General features: G+C 44.2%; 1 protein-coding gene across 4 annotated transcripts in view; it reads right to left on the bottom strand.

The window, feature by feature from the left end:
• Positions 1-20,723, bottom strand: part of znf536 (zinc finger protein 536) — a 266,047-nt gene that overhangs the window by 47,248 nt on the left and 198,076 nt on the right. For all 4 annotated transcript variants that reach the window (XM_086072166.1, XM_086072170.1, XM_086072167.1 and 1 more), the window contains 2 exons: positions 17,307-17,477; positions 3,414-5,072 (listed from right to left, as the gene is read on the bottom strand). In XM_086072166.1, coding sequence (XP_085928292.1) covers positions 3,414-5,072; positions 17,307-17,477 — 1,830 coding nt within the window. The remainder of the gene's footprint in view (positions 1-3,413; positions 5,073-17,306; positions 17,478-20,723) is intronic.

The raw sequence follows: 20,723 nt of genomic DNA, 5'->3' as shown, positions 1-20,723 counted from the left end.
AAGGTCACGGGATGCTAACGATCGTTACCATTTGGAGTAAAGTCATCTCAGGGATGACCGTCATTCCGAGAGCAATGCAATGCATGCTTTTATATTTGCAGTGTCTGCAACTTTGTATTAGAACATGAGCATATGAAATTAGACATATGATTACAATTGTGGAGTCACGTCGTTGGTTAATTTTGGATCCACAGTGCATATTTTCCACATGAAATCCACGAGGTGGTGTTCACTTTTTCCATTTCATCTGTTACTGCAATCAAGACAAAAAAAAAAATCCTTATGTCCCACTCAGAGCTCATGAGTTATGAAATCCCCAAAATTGTATGCAAGCAGATAATTTTGTATCCTTTAAAAAAAAAAAAAAAAAAGCCTTTTTCATAGCCGATCCTCAAATTGATCATCAATTGATCATTTCTTAAACGTGAGTTACATTTCCTAGTTTGATGTAAACAGTCTCATTTTTTTTAACATTTTAAATTGGAAATGATCAAATTTGATAAACCCTCTGGAAGTTTCACTACATTGGCATAAACATAGCAGAAAAAGGACGCTCGGTGGGCAGCGTAGAGTCCAGAGAGCAAGAAACAAGTATTTATCAAGTAGCTTGCATGAGAAGACACCTTAAAGAGCAACGACACGGGTGCCGACATCGGGTTTCCTGCCACCCGTTTAAAACAGCAACACAAGTTTGCAATGTTTTTCCTTCCTTCAGGAGACACTTTAACGCGGCGGCTCTAAAGTGCACCGGAGCCCAGTAAAAAAGTGTAAAAAAAAAGAGACAAAGAGAAAAACGATTTCCTCGCCGGGTCTCGGGAGCGGCTGTAACCCGAGCACAATCATGAAAGCTGGCAGTTCATTTTTCACAGGGTCATACATCGACCAGTCTTATAAAGTAATGGGCTTCTTCTGGGAGGCGGCTTTATGAACACTAAGATAGTTAGGAGGCATGCGGAGGAGCTCCTGGTCCTGCCTCGGACTTGCGGCGGGGTTATTCCCTCCTGGCGGCGGCGGCGGCGGCGGCGGCGGTGCGAGGGAGGCGCCGCTCCCGGTAATATCAACGTGTAATAAAGATTAATCTGTTGCTGGTTGCTCCGCTGATTACTCCTCAACTTGCTTGAAATAAGACTCAAATCACTTCAGAGACATTTCCCGGGACCTTCGGTGGGTGTCGGAGTGTCTTTGCCGCCTGGAAACTGAATTTACCTTTCAGACGTTGAGTATTTAGGACTCTTTTCTTTGTGTTCCTTTGACTGGATTTATACAACACGATTCAAGTCGCATTTTTCACTCCCATAATTTTGGACATACGGAACATCAGGGCGGTGGCAAGAGACTAAACCAACACACGATATCAGCAGATCGGCACATCCAACTGTGATATACAGCAGATATCCGCTAAAGCCGCTACGGCCGAAACTGACAAATGACGCCATTGGAATATGGTGATCAATTTTGTATATATATATATATATATATATATATAATGTGTATATATATAGGCACGGTGGCTGACTGGTTAGCACGTCCGCCTCCCAGTGCAAAGGTTGTGAGATCAAGTCCGGGCTTCGGCCTCCCCGTGCTTGCGTGGGTTTTCTCCGGGTACTCCGCTTTCCTCCCACATTCCAAAAACATGCATGGCAGGTGAATTGGACACTCCAAATTGTCCATAGGTGCGATTGTGAGTGTGGTTGTTCGTCTCTGTGTGCCCTGCGATTGGCTGGCAACCAGTTCAGGGTGTAACCCCGCCTACTGCCCGAAGCCAGCTGGGATAGGCTCCAGCAACCCCCGCGACCCTTGTGAGGACAAGCGGTACAGAAAATGGATGGATGGAATTTTGTATATACATGTAAACAAATTATGTCGTGTTACCTAAAGTGTTCACTGAAAATAACAGCAGCGGTAAACCAAAAACTCTAACCAAAGAATAAATCATCTCAGGACTTTCATTGGATGTTGAATTGACTGCATTTAAGTTCAGATATGTCTTTAGCAGAGCACTTTTGTGCTTTTTCAGCTGTATTTAAACGAGATACTTCAATTCTTTTTTTGCTTCCCATTGGCACAATTTGCACACGCGTCAGTTGCAGTGCAAAGAGACAAAACAAGGCAAGAAATGGGATATCCTGAGATTGGAAATCAGAGAATTCATCCCAATGCGACGCATGTTGGCTCTCTGCCAACGTGGCTGCACCATAAACAGATTGGCTCTACCCTCGTCAATGCGAACCCTGACATCAACAGAATGCAACAATCAATGTCGCATACGGGGCTTCTACACGAAATAAGAATAATGCACAAATAATGCAATACGGACATTGAAAAAAACAACAGGAGCAAATCTCAACTTAAAAGCTTGGACGAGCTTAGGGCCAAATGTAATACAAACCTGATATATGTGCACAAAATGGACAGATCGGATCGACCTCGTCGATGAGAGCCCGACATCATCCGATTACACAGATTGCCCGCCTACACGTCCCGTCTAGTCAAATTCATCGGGCGTTTGGTCTTTACTGTACTACTCGAGCTCCACCTTTAGTGTGTTTTAATCGGATTTACACAATATGCAAGTGACAAAATTCCGATTTTTTTTGTTCCTAACTGACACAACTTGGACACGTGCAAAGCGAAAAAAATGTATGAAATCAGATATCCTGAGATCAAAATGATTTACGTATGCCAGATGTCGACAGCTGATTGGATGGACACCAGTTGACGCGAGCCTGACGTCATCAGAATAGACTGATTGGTGACACGTACACGGCAAGGTTTACACTAACGACACCAATATTGAAGCGCAATCAACGGCAAAGAAAGCATTTAACCGTCTTAGGACCTTCAGTGGGTGTCTGAGCTTTTTTCCCCATAAAAGCCTGTGAGAAATGTGTTTTTAGGACTCTTTCTTTGTGGTTTCTTGGCCTGGATTTATACGAAATGCTTCAGATCTTAAGTGGCATAATTCATAAATAATAAAAAGGACCACTGATTGAAGTGGGGTGATATTCGTTCTCCGCATTTGACCCATCCACTGAGGGAGCGGTGAGCAGCAGCAGGGGTTTGGTGATCTAACCTCCCAATTTCGAACCGTAATGCTGAGTGTCAAGCAGGAAGGCAAACGGGTTCCATTTTTATAGTCTTTGGTATAACCTGGCCGGGGATTGAACCCACGACCTCTCAGTCTCAGGGCGGACACTCTACCACTAGTCCACCGAGCTGGTTGGCCACTGAGCTGGTAGGTATTTAAGACTTTAAAAAATGACCGAAATCGACCACAGCTCACAATCAGGCTAATTACCCACCAAATGCTAACTGATCAAGTCAAGTCAAAATAATAGAAAATTGGGATCGACCTGCAGAGAAACCTCAGTTTTTGTTTTATCTCAGGGTGTGCAAATAGGTTCAAAACTCACCGGGTGCGTCGGGCCGCTTCAAGTTGAAGGCCGGCAAGTTGTCGCCCCCGTAGGCTCGAAGCACGGACATCATGTTCATCTGCTGCTCGGCCTTCAGAAGTCCCGGTGGGGCTTCGGGTGGGGGCAGGAGGTTCAAGCCTTGCTGCCACGGCTTCTCCAGGGACAAGACTTGCTTCTGGTTTTGCTGGAAAAGCGGCGACGGCGTCATGGCAGAGGACGAGGCGACCAAACCCTCTTGCAGCTGCTTGCGGTGGTTCTGAACGTGGCCCTGAGCCGGACTTCCTTCTTCGTCTTGGTCCATGTCGTTATCTCGCTCCTCGTCCTCTTCGGCTTCCTCCCTCTCCTCCTGTTCTTCGTCGGAATGGCGTTGCCCGAGCTTGGGCGTGGCTGACGGGGGGTCTCCGGCGACGTGCGCCCCAGATTTGACCACCTCGTCATCGGAAGCAACTTGATCCTCGTCGGCGTCTCCGCAGGAGCTCCTCTCACCAACTTGGTCATCGCCAGTTGAAGATCTGAATGCCTTGCCGGGAAGAAGTTCCAGTCTGTGCTCAGTGGGGGGCATGTAGCCTTGGAGACCCTGAGCCGCCCCCCGGGGAGAACCGTCGTACAAGCCGCCAAAGCGCCTGTAGAAGTCGCTCTGGAAGGGGTTGTAGGGCTGGTCCAGGTGGCTGTTCCAGCCCACCTGGATCCTCTCTCCATCTACGTCTTTTTCTGTGAGCAAACTCTTGATGTTGGGAGATTGACGGGCGGTCGGAGAAGCTTCTCCGTGTACTTCCTTGCCCGTATCGGCCCTGTGCGCCTGCGCCTGCGCCTGCGCCTGCGCCTGACCCAGATGATTGGCCTGGAGGTGAAGGGCCATGAGTTCCAGCGATGCAGTGGAGAAGGAGCAGAAAAGGCAGCCGTGCCATGCCACGTTGTCATGGATGGTGACTGAGGAGCCGGGCAGAGAACCTGATCCAGACTCGGGCCGGACCGACACTGACAGGTCCAGCGGCTCAAACTGGGAGCCAGGTTTGCCGGTTGTTGGATTTTGCTTGCTCTGAATTTGATCATCTCTGTCCTGGTCCGCCAAGGCGGCACGCTTGGCTCTTGGTTCACCGTTATCATGGTAGGACTGGGGGGCTTGGATCTGGACCGGACTCTGGTTGTCCTTCATATCTTTCTTCATGGAGCTGAGGAGAAAGTTGTCCATGAAGGCCTGCAGAGAGCCTTGGAAGTGAACTCCATTTCCCATCATGCTTTGGTAGGCCCGGCTTAGATCAGAGAAGCTGGCGGGGCCGTCTGCGGAAATCAGGGATGCTGGGCCATCGTTGGCCTTCATGTTCTCTGCGATGGAATCGAAATGACGATCGCCGCGTTCGCTTGCCGCCATGACGCCAGCCGATGCCCACTGATGTGGCAACAAGGGCCCCGCCCTGAAGTCCAAGTTGGGGGGCAGGCTTTTAAAGACATTGCGCAGAACATCGGGGCGGGCAAAGACGCCGCCGCCGCCGCCGCCCGCCGCCTTCACATGGTCGTCCTTGTGGTCCGATGACGGGGCATGCCCGGGTGCGGCTGAGCCGTTTTGGCGCTCGCGGTGGTGGCGCTCCAGGTGGTACTTGAGACTGGCGGACTGGGTGCCAGCGTAGTCACAATGAGGGCAGCGGTAGGGCTTCTCTCCTGAGGGAAAGAGCGCAAGAGCGAATCATTAACCTGATTATTAGCGGCTGGATATCCAAAAAGCTATTTGCTGGAGCGGGAACGCCGACCCGAGGGTCATGTCACCTCCCCGGAGGAGGAAAAGGAGGTCAGAGCGGCAAATGAAACACATTTCATTAACACTGATAACAAAAGAGGACGGTTCGACAGTGGTTTGCAAACCTTTTCTTCAATCGTGTAACCCCTTGGGAATATTTTCTCATCCAAAAAAATATCCCATTAAAAAAAATGTTCTCACTGATACTTTGTTGGCTGTTTTCTCCTTTCCTGGTCCTTGAAACTGAAAAGTGTGCGCGGAAAAATAACGACATCATCGTTGTGAAATTGATAACAGAGAAAATAGTAAATAGCAACAAAATGTGGTTTATTGGAACTTTCACAAGCATTTTTATTGAACTCATTCAACTCCTATCGTGTGCATTCACACAAGCCACTACGGCTTCACACATTCAGATAATTAGCTTTATGGGCAGGGTCAACATTTTGAGGATTTGCCATAAAAAAAGCTTTCATTTTGGTTAGCATTTATTTGAGTAAAATAGTCACCCTAAACCAAGAACCAAGACCATTTCGGTTACAATAATCACAACATTGAGTTATGCCGTTTCATCTCAACCCCAATTTTTTCCCCCCCAGTGCACCCATTTGAAAAAGGCTGCTCCAAAAACAAAAAGCGAGGCGGAAGAGCTGATGAAGGCGAGTTTAATACGAGTGTCGACAAGCGCGAGAGTCATAAAGATAAACATCTAACCACCCACTGCCTTGTCAGCGCCGCTCCATTTCATGTGTCTTACTGCTCGCTGTCGGGGGGGGGGGGGGGGGGGGGGTTGGGGGGCGCTGAAGGCGGCGAAGGCGTCTGAATTTGGGTCGATCCGGCCTCGCCGAGCAAGCCATCACTCATGTCGGCGTCATAAAAAAATAACACGTGGCCATATGGTGCTTTCGGCCCACCGCGAAGCGCTATATTTCCAAGTGACGGCCACGCCGCGCCGCTCGGGCACGGGATCATACCAGTTTCTTTGCGGTTCGAAGGATGGTAAGCGAGGGGTGAGTATAGCGATACGATTGCAGATAGCAAGAAAATTGTTTCGTGAATAAAATGTGTATGTTATGAAAAATAATCGTAACGTTAAGCTAAAACAGTCAACGTTAAGAATTAGCTAGCTAGCTAGTGAGCTAGGAAAAACATTTTAAATAAAGTCATCAAGTTTAGGCAAAAAAAGGGTTAAACCTGGTTGAGCATGGTGTTTTGATGATTAATTGTAATATCGGCCATGAAAAAAAAAAAAAAAAAAAAGTTGTGCCAATTGGAATTCAGAATATACATTTTTAATCCAGCCCCTTAATGAAGCCTTAAGCAAGTGGTCGCACCCTGTCGCTTGGTGGACTAATGGTTGAGAATGTTGCAGGAGAGGCCGCATTTTAATTGGAAATAATTGTCGACGATTAGGTCACAATTAAAATGGGATTCATTGTGCAGCCCGAGACGCAAGAACACTAAAAAGATGCTGTTGCTGAATTGCCAAGTTTTTTTTTAAATTAATTAATTTCTTTTCTAAACATATCGTCCGACGGATTTGTTTTGGGCTGTCCAGGACGTTTCTGGGTGGAGACTCAACCTTTTCCCTCCATATAACTTAAATATTACACATGCTTCATCTCTTCGAAAGTAGGTCTCCTACTATTATTATATGCAAATATCGCCGTGCGAATCCCGCTCCTAATTGGTGGAGTGGTTTCACGCTCGTTCCTGGTTGGCTGCTGTCCTTGGCTCCCTTCCAGCGTCAGTTTTGAATGTTGTGTTAACAAACGGCAACAGAAATCTGTCGGGCCATACCTTTTTAACAATACCATCTAAACTGGTGTAAAATTTTGAGAATTAAAAAAAAAAAAACTGTCCCCTGAAACCACTTTCACTGATTGACACAAAATTTGGTGGGCATGTCTACTATAACTGGATGCACAAAAAAAAGTGTCAAAGATCCATGCTTGAAATGAAACAAGAAGTCGGCCATTTTGGTTTGAAGCGGCCTCATTAACTCCAACAAGAAGCAGGCTAATCCTGTTAAAAATTTTTTTTTTTTTTTTTTAAATCTGAGACATCTAATTTGGGCAGCCATCACTCAGGTCATGACATAAAAAAATTAATTGTGTCCATATGGTGCATATTGGCCTCATATTTCTAAAGGGACATGCGGCCACGTTCTGCACTCTCTCCGGGCCGCTTCTCTCGGACCTTCGTCGGCGGCGGATCAAAGCCGGTAAACGTCGGGTGAATCCATTGTGATGCCGGTATATTTATTTATGCTGCACATGCATATTCATGTTGCACGCTCTTGTTGTTAATGCTGGAAGACGACGAGCGCGCGGCTTTGCCAGGAGTGGATGTTCCACCGCAGCGATACACATCCTGCAAGCAATTATAAGAGGCTTGGAGTCACCGCCAGATTTAGCTTCATTAAACAATGAACACAGAGAGGGGAAAAAAAATGCAAAGCTCCCCTCCTTCTTTTAAAGAAAAAAAAAGTTGCAAAAGTGGGATTTGTGTGTGCGCGCTGGCGGATTGATGGGGATATAAAAGCGAGTGAAGTGCACATTTCTAAACATACAATCATATAATGTTTAGAGTCGACACATGGAAACGCTTGCGCGCGGATGGGAGGAGAGAAAAAAAAAGAAAAAAAAAGGCATTGTTACGCCAGGCTGCTTTGAATGATTTAAGTCGGGCTGTGTAGTAAATCATGGATATAATTAGCAAATGGCATACTGCTCAAGTCGTTTATCATTATTTAGAGGGCACCATTCCAGAAAAAGACTGCGCAATCTGCAGACCTACTGCCGAGCCGTGGCATAAAAGGGCCACAAACAGCGACTCAATACAATATTGATACAGGCCGGCGGAGAATAGGAACGCGCACAAAAGGGGGAAAATGGAGCGCGCCTCCGACTGCAGATAGCGCCGCGCTGATTTGATCCATTTTCTTTTTTTTTGACGCCGTCAAGCTCAGCCGGCCCAGCGTATTTAAAGTCAAGCAGCAGAGATGAGCTTTTTAACCCAATAAGTGCTGCCGCTGGTTGCAGACTCGCTGCTGATTGAATAAGGAAACGTCCCCCCATGCAAATTACCAGCCGCGAATCCTCTAACTGGACAAAATGATATTCCGCCGGCCAAATTAGACGCAAATTAGACTGATGTGATTTTTTTTCCCCTTCTTCTCCATCCTCCTCCTCCTCCTCCTCTTAAGAGCTCGTTAATGTGCGCGGGGGCAAATCAAGACGAATGCCGGCGTATCGGCGTCTAAATACGCCGAATGGAGAGGAAAACATTCGTTATGTTTATGGGAGCGCCGAGCGTCCTCCAGCTGTCGGTTAAGATGAACACTTTAACCCTCCGCTAAGCCATTTTTTTTTTTTTTTTTTTTTTACTTCCGAGCCATTTGACTTTGCTGAATGAATATAGGCTCAATTTGCGGGAGGATACTAATTAAAAACAACACAATTGCCATCGAGCTTCAAATGGCAGACCGACACAAAAAAAAGTGTCAAAAATGTCCCATTGACGTTACCAATATTTAAACACACATTTATCTGAACCTATTCTAATGCAATCCGGGGATGGGATATCAAATGTTTGGTTGTTTTTTTAAGAATTCATTATTTAGCGATTATCCCGTCGATTCATCCGTCCATCCATTTACTACCGCTTATCCGGGGGACGGGTTGTGGGGGCGGCAGGGAAATCCAGAGTCCCCTCTCCCCAGCCACTTCAACCAACTCCTCCGGCGGGATCCCAAGGCGTCTCCAAGGCCAGCCGGGAGACATAGTCTCCCCAGCGTGTCCTGGGTCGTCCCCGGGTCCTCCCACTTCTCCAGGGAGGCGTCCAGGAGGCATCTGAACCAGATGCCCGAGCCACCTCAACTGGCTCCTCTCAACGCGGAAGATTAGCGGCTCTACTCCGAGTCCCTCCCGGATGACCGAGCATCTCACCCTATCTCTAAGGGAGAGCCCGAACACCCTGCGGAGGAAACTCATTTCCGCCGCTTGTATCCGGGATCTTGTTCTTTCGGTCTCGACCCACAGCTCGTGACCATAAGTGAGGGTAGGAACAAGACCCCAGATACTTAAACTCCTCCACTTGGGGCAAGATCTCATTCCCGACCCGGAGAGGGCACGCCACCCTTTTCCGACTGAGGACCATGGTCTCGGATTTGGAGGTGCTGATCTCCATCCCAACCGCTTCACACTCGGCTGCGAACCGTATAGTTGAAGCACACCCTCCGGTCCCCCCTTCTTAAAAAGAGGACCACCAATCCAGAGGCTCTGTCCCCAATGTCCACGTGACGTTGTAGAGGCGTGTCAACCACGACAGCCCCACAACATCCAGAGCCTTTCAATTCCCGTCCATTCTTGCAAATCAAAACTCATTTTGATTAGTGGCATTATTAAACGACGATACCAATACAAAACATGCATATGAGGTGCAGGTATTATTTTGTCCACTTGGGGGTCATCATTCCCACATTCTACACTGTAGTATCAGTGACTTTGAATATGAGTGGCTTTAAAAGGCGGGGCCAGGCTTGGTGAATGACGTGGGTGTCAGCGAATGAGAGTGCAGTGGCAAAGCTGTCAAATGGGAATTTTTTTTGAGAGAAAGACAGATTTAGACTCATTTTTTTTCCAAATGAATTATTTTAAATTTTAAATGTAATAATCATTGCAGCCCTAATTGTTAATATTTAAATTTGTCTACAAGATGGAACTACCAAAATGTCACACGTTTCACTCTTTTTCCCGACTAAGATTATATTGGTACGACTTCATTTCTCCCTAAAAATGTGACTTTATTCTTTGAAAACACAACTTTAATCTTGCAAGATTGTGATATTTCATGTCATTCCAATTTGGACCACTAGTGAGATTCTCGACCTTCTCCAGATATTAAATGCCTTGAGATGGCGCATTGCAAAAACAAAACAAATGAACAAAAAACTTCTTTTTTTTTTATTGTGTTCCTTTATTGAATTATTGTATTTACCGTTTTTATGTTGCTATTCACTTATTGTTTTAATCAGTAATGCAGTAACGCGTTACTAAATAATGGCTGCTATTTCAAGTAACTAGTACTCTAACGCATTACTATTTCTAACACAGTAGTTTGATAATAGTTACTATTGTAACAAGTAAAGTAATCAAACTTAATTACTTGTAATCGAACTGAATCACTCTAAAATAAAAAAAAATCAGGGAAAGGAGTTCTTCAGGGTTGGGTTTTGGTTACCGCCATTTGCAAATGGCGTCTTGCACGTGTCGCTGCGAGGACATCTGCTCTGTCATACGTCAAGGGGGGGCTGTCGTGACATCTGGGGACTCTACTGTATCCTGCCTTGCAACATTACACACAATTTACAGCTAAAGGTCATTATGTAGCCGTTAATCCACTTTTAATTGATATCAGCGCAAACAGCACAAGCCCCCCCCCCCCCCCCCCCGCCCCAGCCGCCCGACACATGACGCATCACCAGCCAGCCAGCGGGAAATCGATGCTGGGGGAGTTAAAAATAGGACGGGAGAACTTTTTGTCGCGCGTTCCAAGATGAAAGCCGACGGCGGCGGCGGCGGCGGCGGCGGCGGCGGCGGCGAGGTTGTTTGCCCTGGAAAACATCGCCGATCTTGGGAACGCATCCTCCCCTTCTTCCGCTTGATCAGCATCTTCAATGTGCTCCTTTTCATTTTGCTTCTCGCTTTGTTGCTGCCGCACAAACAAACAAACAAGGCCAAACCTGCATTTGGCCAAACCCTGGTCTACCTTTGCGACCATTTGTACCATCTTCAAGGGGAATTCAAGTCAAGCATTATTTTTGCAAGAATATATTTTGTGTATAGGGATAGAACGATTATTGGCCAGACAGATTTCCGGTGCCGATATTTGGCCTTTTGACAAATATTGGCAATGGCCTTTTAATTTTTTTTTACAAATCTCGCTGAGCGGCGAATTTGGGGTTTTCATCAAGGTTCGTAAAATGTAGCAAAAGGTCGCATAGATGTTAACAGTTTTTCCTGGTCACAGTTTTTCTTGTTGTAAAGAAATTTTTAGACAAAAAAACGAAAACCCCAAATTCGCTAAATTCACAATTTTTTGTCGCGCAGTGAGATTAGCAGCTTAAGAGGTCGATTTAAAACTTGCTTAACTTCAGGGAAATTTTTAATTATGTATTTATTTAAAATGTTACATGAGATGCTGCTGAAATTGGGAGCTCCCTGGACTTTTTGTTATTGTTTAAAATAAAAATGAAAATAAATACAAGTTTCACATGTCAGTTATATGTTTTTGCTAGAATTGTTAAACAGATGTCTATTCTTTATACGCCTAAAATTAAAAGATATGTTTGAACAAACATACTTAATAGCATTTCCACAAAGTTAAGTTTTTATTTCATATTTTCAGTTTTACGGCAAATAAATAGCAGCTCCAAATATCTAATACTAATAATCAGTATCGGCCCTGGAAATGACATATCGGTCTACGGTGAATTTGTGTGTTCCCACAAGTCCAAGCACGCCATAGTCATTTTTGTGGAAGTTTGTGGAATAAGAATTGAGCAGATGAATCCGTGCTACCATTTCGTCCTGCACCGGGTGTGGTTGCGTGACATTTGCAATGGGACCCCCAAGGGTACTTTACCTCTGTTTCAGTCCACAGCAGAAGGCTGCTCGGCTTGACATTTTTTCTCCGCTTTTTGGTGGGAACGGATGTTTTGGAGAAACCAACTCATGTTCTACTGCTGATTTGTAAAGATCAGAAAAAAAAATTCAGGTGGAAAAAGGCCGGCTTGTTTTTCTTTTTGTAGGTTCTCCGCTTATATTGTCACAAAATATTTTCAGCAAAATTATTTGAGTCGTAAAGCAAATCAATATAAAGCAAAAAAACAGCTAAATAAAATGAAAAACAATTTAATTTATTCATGATTTCATAATGTGTTACTCTTCACGTAAAGAAGTAAAGCAAGCACACTGTGTCTGAGTGAGAGAAAATAAAATGCTAAGCTAAGGTAGCTGTTGCAAAGGCACAATGTCAGTGTACCGGGTTAGAGAAGGAGGAGGGGCCTGCGGTGCGGGCTTGATGACAAGGTTAAGGTAAGGTTAAGTGACACGCTCTCACGCCGCTCTGCCTCAAGAAACTATTGTCACAGCAGAGGACTTTTTTTCTATTTTTAATTATTATTCTTTTCCCCCCCCCACGCACACACACGCGCAGCTGCTTACTGCTAAATAGCGCCTTGTCCAGAAGGGGACAATCTGGCCCTCTAATTGCTGTCACTGAAGCCGGGATTCATTATGTGACTTTCCCATTAAAATGTGAGCATTAATTTGTATAATGAAATATCACCCTCCGCAGTGTGTTCATTAGCTCGCCGCTGTTAGCTACCTCCAAAAAAGTCGTCTCCATTCCGCTAATGGATATTTGCCCACTCCCCGTTCCAGATGAAACGACGGCCGTAGCGTTAGCTCTTGAGCGCTAAAATTTCAGCTCACTTCACTTCTTTCGAGCAGCTGTTAGCGACTCGTTAATCTTACGCTGAAAGGCCTAGGAACCCCCCCCCCCCCCCCCAAAAAAAAGAGAGCGGGTCTGGATCTGAATCCGCTCCTGGACCGGATCGCTACGGCCGCCGATTAGCTTGTAGCGATGATTTAAGGCGATCCATCACGCCGCTCGCATGTGCGGAAAAGCTGCGCTGAGCCAAATAAACATCGACGCCGGGCCTTCGTCGCCTTGTCACACATAAAATTTTAATGGGGGACAAAAAGTGGGGATGAAGTGTAAAACACAAATTGAGATCTGAGGGAAGTCAAACACGGGGCGAGGAACATCAAAGATTCCGGATGAAAACAAAATTAATGGACTCGGTGGGAATATTGGGAAGGTTAAAGACAAGGACGAGGGGATTAGGGTCGTGGTTACAAATGTTAACTAACACTCAGTTTGTCAGAACTTGTTTTGCGGTCTTGTTGGGGTTTATGTTCAGGGTTAGATCAACTGGGTTTGTTTTTGGCCAGGATTAAGGGCTGGTGAGGGACGGGTTAGGATTGAGATTGCGCTTGGATTTATCAGGAGGGAGTTCGGTTCGACAAAATACACAAACAGTTTTTGTCAGCACTTGTTTTGTGGACCGGTTCAAGTGTAGGATTAGGGTCAGGTGGTTGGGTTAGGTTTGTCAGGAATGATTGTTTTGTGGTCCAGAGGTTTGGCAGTTAAAGGATTTGGGTTTGGGGTAAAGATCGTGTTTAGGCGGTGAGGCCATTACGGTTCAGTTTAGCGGTTTGTGGTTTTGGCTCATCGAAATACACAAACAAAGGCTGCACCTAATGACTAATTTAATTATTGATTAATCTGTTGATATTTTGGGTGATTAGTCGATGAATGGGATTAAAAAAGAGGTCGTCATTTCTGATTTGACTTCACACGGACAGTGCGGAAAACACACAAAATGAATGACGATACTGTTTCTGGTTTGGTCCGTAACATCCATCAGAAAACCTGCAACATTGTTTTGCTAAGTAAAAGCAGATGTTGCAAATGTTTTATTTTGATTCAACACAATGTCTGCTTTCATGAAGAACGACAGGAACATGAGAATATTTACTGTGGCATGCGCAAAAACTAGCAACACTGCTCCGTTTATCAGGACTTGTTCTTTAGCGGTCTGCAATTTTTTTTGCAGTTTTAGGGTTTCGAGTTAGGGTGGGTGGCAGGGCAGAGTTACAGGGTTGTGGTTGGCTGTGGCATCTGCTAAACACGGGCAAATATCCGTTTGTCGGGATTTGGGAGTGTGGCAGTTGTAGAGTTTGGGTTGAGGGTAAAGTTGAAGGATTCGGCTCGTCCATTTACACAAAACACTTGCTAGCACTTGCTTGGGTTCTCAGGGCTTGTTTTGTGATCCAAAAGGTTGGCAGTTTTTAGTGTTTAGGGTTCGGGCGCCATTACTATTGCCAGGACTTAACTTGTGCACAAAGGTTTAGGGTTTAGTTTATCGTTCGATGGGTAGCACTACGGTCATTAACAAGGGTTCGAGTGATGTTAGTGGCAAACATTGGAAGAAAATAGCAGAAGGGCAAAAAGATTTGCGGTCCAGAGGTTGGAAGTTTTAGGGCTGAGGGTTTACATGGGCAAATATTTGCTCTGTTTGGAGGTTCAAAGGTTGTATTGAGGGTGAAGGTCGTCGACATATGCAATATCTAGCTAACATTGCTTGATTTGTCAGGAATTGGATTTAGGGCGAGAGGGGTCAGGTTAAGGGTCAAGGTGCTTCAAACATAAGCAAACACTTGCTAACTGAAACCACCAAAACAAAGCAGACCAGACTGAGCAAATACTGAAACAGGAGAACTGGTCTGCTCTTTGAATCTCATGCTTTGGATTTCTTTTGGTCCCGATGAGGCAATCTCACCAAATATGAATATGAAAGAAAATTCTCCTAGCAAAACATGAGCAGGCTAACACAATCGTTTGTTCCACATCGAATGATCACATGCTCACGATGCTGAAACTAAATACAGTGAATTGACATTCTCCATTATTGTATGAAAAATAAATATAAAAGCCGTCAGTTCAAACTTTAACAATGGAGCAAGGCACAATGCAAAAAGTAATTTTTTTTTTATTTAAAAAACGTTCTCAATTCCCATAAGTATAAAAAAAAAATTGAAGATGAGAAAATAAGGAGGCAGTTAACTTTTGAGCACATGAAGGAAGTTCTTCCATGTCCTGACCTCATTGTCACTTTCTGTTCTTGGCGGCATCCTCATAAGTCAAAAGTCGAGGCGCGGGAGAATCCGAGTGGAAATCCTTAACAGCTGAAAAACATCAATGCTGGATTCTTTTCTTTTCCTTGCTCGTCATTTTGCGGCGAGTTAAAGAAGAGACCACCCAGGTGGCGTAATCGCCCCCCCCCCCCCCATCCTCCTTTCTGCTGGCCTCATACTGTACTTACAGACGAGCGCTAATTAGCACAGTTAGCATGTGTTTATTGGTGGGGACGGCAAAATTCCACCGTATGAGCGGAACTGTGGAATTTGTAACTGCCTTCTGATTATGGCAATTACATGCACGATGTACAGTATGTGCCCATAAATGCCACGCCAATGTCACGGCATTCACAACTAATTGTTGAAATCAACTATCGACACTGAACAAATCGTTTCATTGGTTCTCAACCTTGCTGGAGGTGCTGAACCACACACCAGTTTTGGGTCGTGGCAGATTGCTCGCAAACGGCACGTCACGATTGTGCCGGACAACTGCTGATGCAAATGAAGGCACTCAAGTTGTTATATCGCGGGAAAGGGGTCCACTAATGGCAGATTCAAAAGAGTGTCACGTGACTTCATTTTAGCCACACCCCTAAAAAAAAAGTCAAACATTTGAAATCGAGTACAATTGAGTACTTCATAGTTCTCAGTTGAAACAATTCATTTGAGAGGTCCTTTAAAATGTGATTTGGAAATCAACTGGTTCAAAATGCCACCACATCGGACTTTTAGCCGTCCGCAAAAGTGTACCACCGTCCCGGTTTGGAGACAACTGCACGAGCAAGCGTCCTTGCGTGATCTACTTGCGTTGACTCTAACCTGGATCGTCACTGGTGCGTTTTTGTCAGCCCGCGGGGAGATTTAACCTCACGCATCTCCGGGCTTCCTCCAGGAGCCGCTGAGCGTGTCCAGACGAAAAAGGGAGGGTCGTCCCGCTCGACTGAAGGGTAAAGTGAACTCAGCGAGGCCCGTCGTCGCACAAGTGACGACTGACCCGGCCCGCCCCACAACCGAGTGAGAAATAATCCCCAGAGTGAGGACAGGCCGCCTTTGTTTTGCCTCCGAAGTTATTGAGAGCGAGCCAGCGTGAAAGCGGGTGACGCCACGGCGGGACACTGAGGCCTTGTTGGAAGGGAAAGACGAGAATAACGATAACTTCACCCCCACACACACACACACACACACACACACGATTACACACATATACACAGCGAGGCGAGGACTAGCTAATGAGGTCGCGGTGGACTAACAAGGACTAACGAGAGTGCGCGGAAGCATCGCTCGCACGTTTGGGGAACGTGCGACTCGGAAGCCGAGACCATCTGTGCGCTCGACATGTCACCCACCGCGTTTCCTGTCGTTCGGAACTTGACGGCAACTGCGAACCGTGTCAATCAAATGGAGCGGGGAAACCTCCAAAGTGGAACTCGCCAAAAAGTCAGCCTCGAAAATTCAAACTAAATGACTGTTAAGGAAATGTGTGTTGGCGTAATCGCCGAACAGCAGATAACGGTGGTGAAAATGATACAATGAAAAATGATAATAGAAATAATAATAATTCTGTACAAATTCTGTTATGGGTAGAAAAAAGTGAAATATGCTTCTTATTAAAGAAACTTTCTCTTTTAACAAGAACGTTTTCTCGTTTGAATGAGAAACGTTCTCATTAGGATGAGAAAAGTCTTTACCTGCGTGCCGTGGCTTACTTAGCAGACTGCAAGACTTCGGACGTTTTAAAAGTCTCTCAGACGCAAAAAAAAAAATGGTGACGATTTGCCAGTAAAAAGAAAGTTCCAGGTGAAAACATAACCAAACTAGGTCGTCATTTTCACTCAGGAATGCAAACCAAAATGTAGTTATGGCGTCTCCCATGCCAGCATGCAATGGACAACTTTCTCATCCTAAGAGAAAGTTTCTCCTACGAATGAGAAAGTTGCTCGTTAGAACGAGAAAATTGCTCGTCCGAATGAGAACGTTTCTTGTTAGAACAAGAAAGCTTTCTTTTCTTTTCCATGGAAAATGACGGTTGGCCCCTCACAAAATAAAAAAAAAAAGCAAAAAAATGGTGAATAGGTGAATATGCAGGTGCCTCATCAAAAGTCATCAAACGTTTAATTTCGGTTACACATTTCATTGAGAAGACAAAGTAATAGACAATACAAAGAAGACGGTTTGTGACCATAAAAAAAAAAACTATCAAAAGTACACATACCGAGCCCAAAGTGGCTAGCTTAGCTAACTTAAAACTAAATTGACTCCAACAAAATTGAGTGACTCAACTTGACTTATCACAATAACGTGGTAATTGCCTGAAACATGAAGGTCAAGACCTCAGATTTATAACTTCTCCTGATTTGGAATCCTATTCAAGGGGGTTCTACTGACCTGTGTGTATGCGCAGGTGGACCTTGAGGTGATGCGAGGTGCGGAAGGTCTTCCCGCAGTAGGGACAGTCTTTGGAGGCCGAGCCCAGAGAGCGTTCGCGATGCTGCGACACCGACGGCGGAACACTGACGGCCGCCTTCGCCGCTGCCGAAGCCGCCTCCTCCCCGGCATCTGGAGACAAAAATGGAGGGTGTCGCTGGTAACACATCACGCTATAATCATTATCATCATCATCGCGCTATCATCACAACCGTCATCGTCACATCTGGAGACACTTTGAGAAAAAGCTTGCTTGGCACTGCGGGACTGCTAACAAACATATTTACATCATACACAGTACATTATATATATATATATATATATATATATATATATATATATATATATATATATATATATATATATATATATATATATATAGATATATATATATATATATATATATATATATATATACATATATATATATATATACATATATACATATATATATATATGTATATACATATATACATATATATATATATATATATATGTATACATATACATATATACATATATATATATATATATATATATATATACATATATACATATATATATATATGTGTATATATATATACATATATACATATATATATATATACATATATATATATATATATATATGTATATATATATATGTATACATATATATATATATATATATATATATGTATATATATATATATATATGTATATATATATATATATATATATATATGTATATATATACCAATGAATCATTGAAGAAAAAGGCATTACATGTACTTTAGGTACATCGAGTATCATATCGATGTCATATTTAATGGATCTGCAACATACCATATTTACCATCGTTGATGTCTTAACACGTCTAATCTACTGTATTCAGATCATATTTAATAATTTGCAATAAAATAAAAATGAATACCATTTGAAATTCAATGCAAACAAGTCAGACCCCAGAATAGTTGTTTAAAAAAAAAAATCGCGGCAAACAAAATGGCGGACTTGCCACAGGATGATGAATAATGAATAGTAAATGACCAGAGTCCCAGCATTAGCATGTAGCAACAACAGTGCTAAGCTATTTCAGCAAATGCATACAGCATGTTACAAATGTTCATTTAACGTCTACTCCTTTTTAAGACAGCTGATGGAAAGTTTCTTCCTTCCGCCGCCTTCCATTTTTATTCCCGTTCACGGCGGCGGCGGGCGAAGAATGAACAATGGCGACAAACAGAAATAGATTCGCCTGTGTCAGCACGACGGGATTTTTCTCCCTTGCGCCGCCAGCTGATTGTGACAGCTCGCTGTCACAGATATGACGGGGTGATAACGCTTTTGACCGTGCACCACCCCCCCCCCCCCCCCACCGCCGAGAAAAAACGATGACGCCGGCGCTTTAGTGCGACGCCACGTCTGTTATCAACGCAATCACCTCTGACGACGACGGCGTTGACAGCGGCATAATGCGAGGTGAGGGCGAGCGGCGTTACGCCGGCCGCCTCTGATGTGCTGACAGTTGGCGGAGCAAAAAAAAAAAGGGGGCCCAGACAACACGCGTCGCTCAATTAAAAATACCCACAATGGGCTTGATGGATGGGATGCCGAGCACGGGTTGAGCATCAAAAGCGCCGGTGACAAGTCATATGACATGAAAACGTCATTTTGTACAGCAGAGACTAATTGATCACAATTAACGGCAACTTGCAAATACGAATAACGGACACAACTGGAGCTGCAGCCATTAATCGAATAACTCGACTAATATCATTTTTAAAAAAAAAGTTACAAAGAAAATATCTGCCGTCGTAAGCACCACTCGACATAGACATCATTTATTTCAACAAATGGTTCTATAAAATCAAGTTTGTTTGTTTCAGACATCTGCAATGCGCAACAAGACAGCATGTCCGCAATCAGCAACACGGAACAATGCAGACTGGCGGGAGACTTAGCCAGCTAATGGCCAGCCATCTCTACACTCTCATTCGCTGACACCCATGTCACTCACCGGGTTAGGCCCTGCCTTTTAAAGACACGCATACACACAAATCACAAATACTACAGCGGAACGTGAGGATGACAACCTCATTTGGAGAAAAACGTGTTATCTCTGTTATTGCGTTGTCAGTAGGACTAAATCAATTTTAGTATAAATAATCGATAGTGTAATCAATAGACAATCAATACATGACAACCATAAACATTTAATTGTTGCAGACCTTTTAATTTCATTTCAGCAGTTAAGATGATCAAATCATTGATGTGGTGGAATTTCACATTTTTGAACTTGAGCACTGCTTGATTAATTCAAACGTGAGGACTTGACTTTGGGAGGGAGGCTGATGTGCACCCTGGACTGGTCGCCAGCCAATCCCAGGGCAGTCCGGGAAGTATAGTTGAGGTTCACCGGCCAGGCCCCGATGTGTTAAAAGCAATTGCTTGCTTAGAAGAAGAAGAAGAAGAAGAAGAAGAAGAAAATGTTTTACGCTCTGTTTGTGTGTGTTACTGCTCAGTGTGTTTATAATTAATTAATTAATTTCCATGAGCAAATCTATGGTATTTCACATTGTATGTTAGCGTTAAGCTAAAAGACTTGGTTAATTTATGGTTGAATATTTGATTGAAAAAAATTGTGTTTAATTCTCTTTTGAGTTTATGTAAAATTTCAATGACTTTAAATGTACAGTACAATTTATATGTTATAGAATTTCACTGATCACGAGTAAACGCGCCTGAAGTGAGCGGTAGAACGAGTTAGAAGAAGGTAGAAAAATAAATACATTTACTCATTTTTCGGGTTATTTTTTTTTCTGGAAATGAAGGCATTAAAGTCCCATCTCAAGTTGTTTGTGTGGACTTTAACTCAGTGACATTCTGTCATGAATAAAAACGTTTTTGCGATGATTTGATAAACGGTGGCTGCCACGACCGGCGCACAATAAGAAGATTTTGTGTGCTCGCTCGCTCGCTTGCAGGTCGACAAAATGGGAAGAGCCAAGTCAGCAGGTCACGCACAATAAGACGGGAGAGCATTCAGCAGTCGGTGAAAAAAAGATTTCAAGGCGGCCAGCACCGGTTCATGTGGAGGAATTCAGCTGTATTTGCGACAGCGGGAAAGAAGAGCGCGGGATTCTCTTTTAAGAAATAAAAAGTGTGCATCCGGCTTCTTCAAAATGAGGCTAAAGGATATAATTAGCCTTCAACTCTCCAGTGAAAAAGTCGAGCAATAAAAAAAAGCTCACGCAGAGATTCTGCAATCTTGGCGCATGAGAGACAGTCAGCGTCTCCCCGTCTACCTTTCGCACAGAAACCGTACCACTGATTGCCACACCCATCCAAGTGGGGTGACATTTTTTTTCCCTGCATTTGACCCATCCACGGAGGGAG

This window comes from Leptonotus elevatus, chromosome 3, assembly GCF_054856555.1.
Source record: "Leptonotus elevatus isolate MCC_2025b chromosome 3, RoL_Lele_1.0, whole genome shotgun sequence".
Classification (NCBI taxonomy): Eukaryota; Metazoa; Chordata; class Actinopteri; order Syngnathiformes; family Syngnathidae; genus Leptonotus; species Leptonotus elevatus.
Note: the sequence above shows the minus strand (reverse complement) of the source record. Positions and strands in the feature narration are given on the sequence as shown.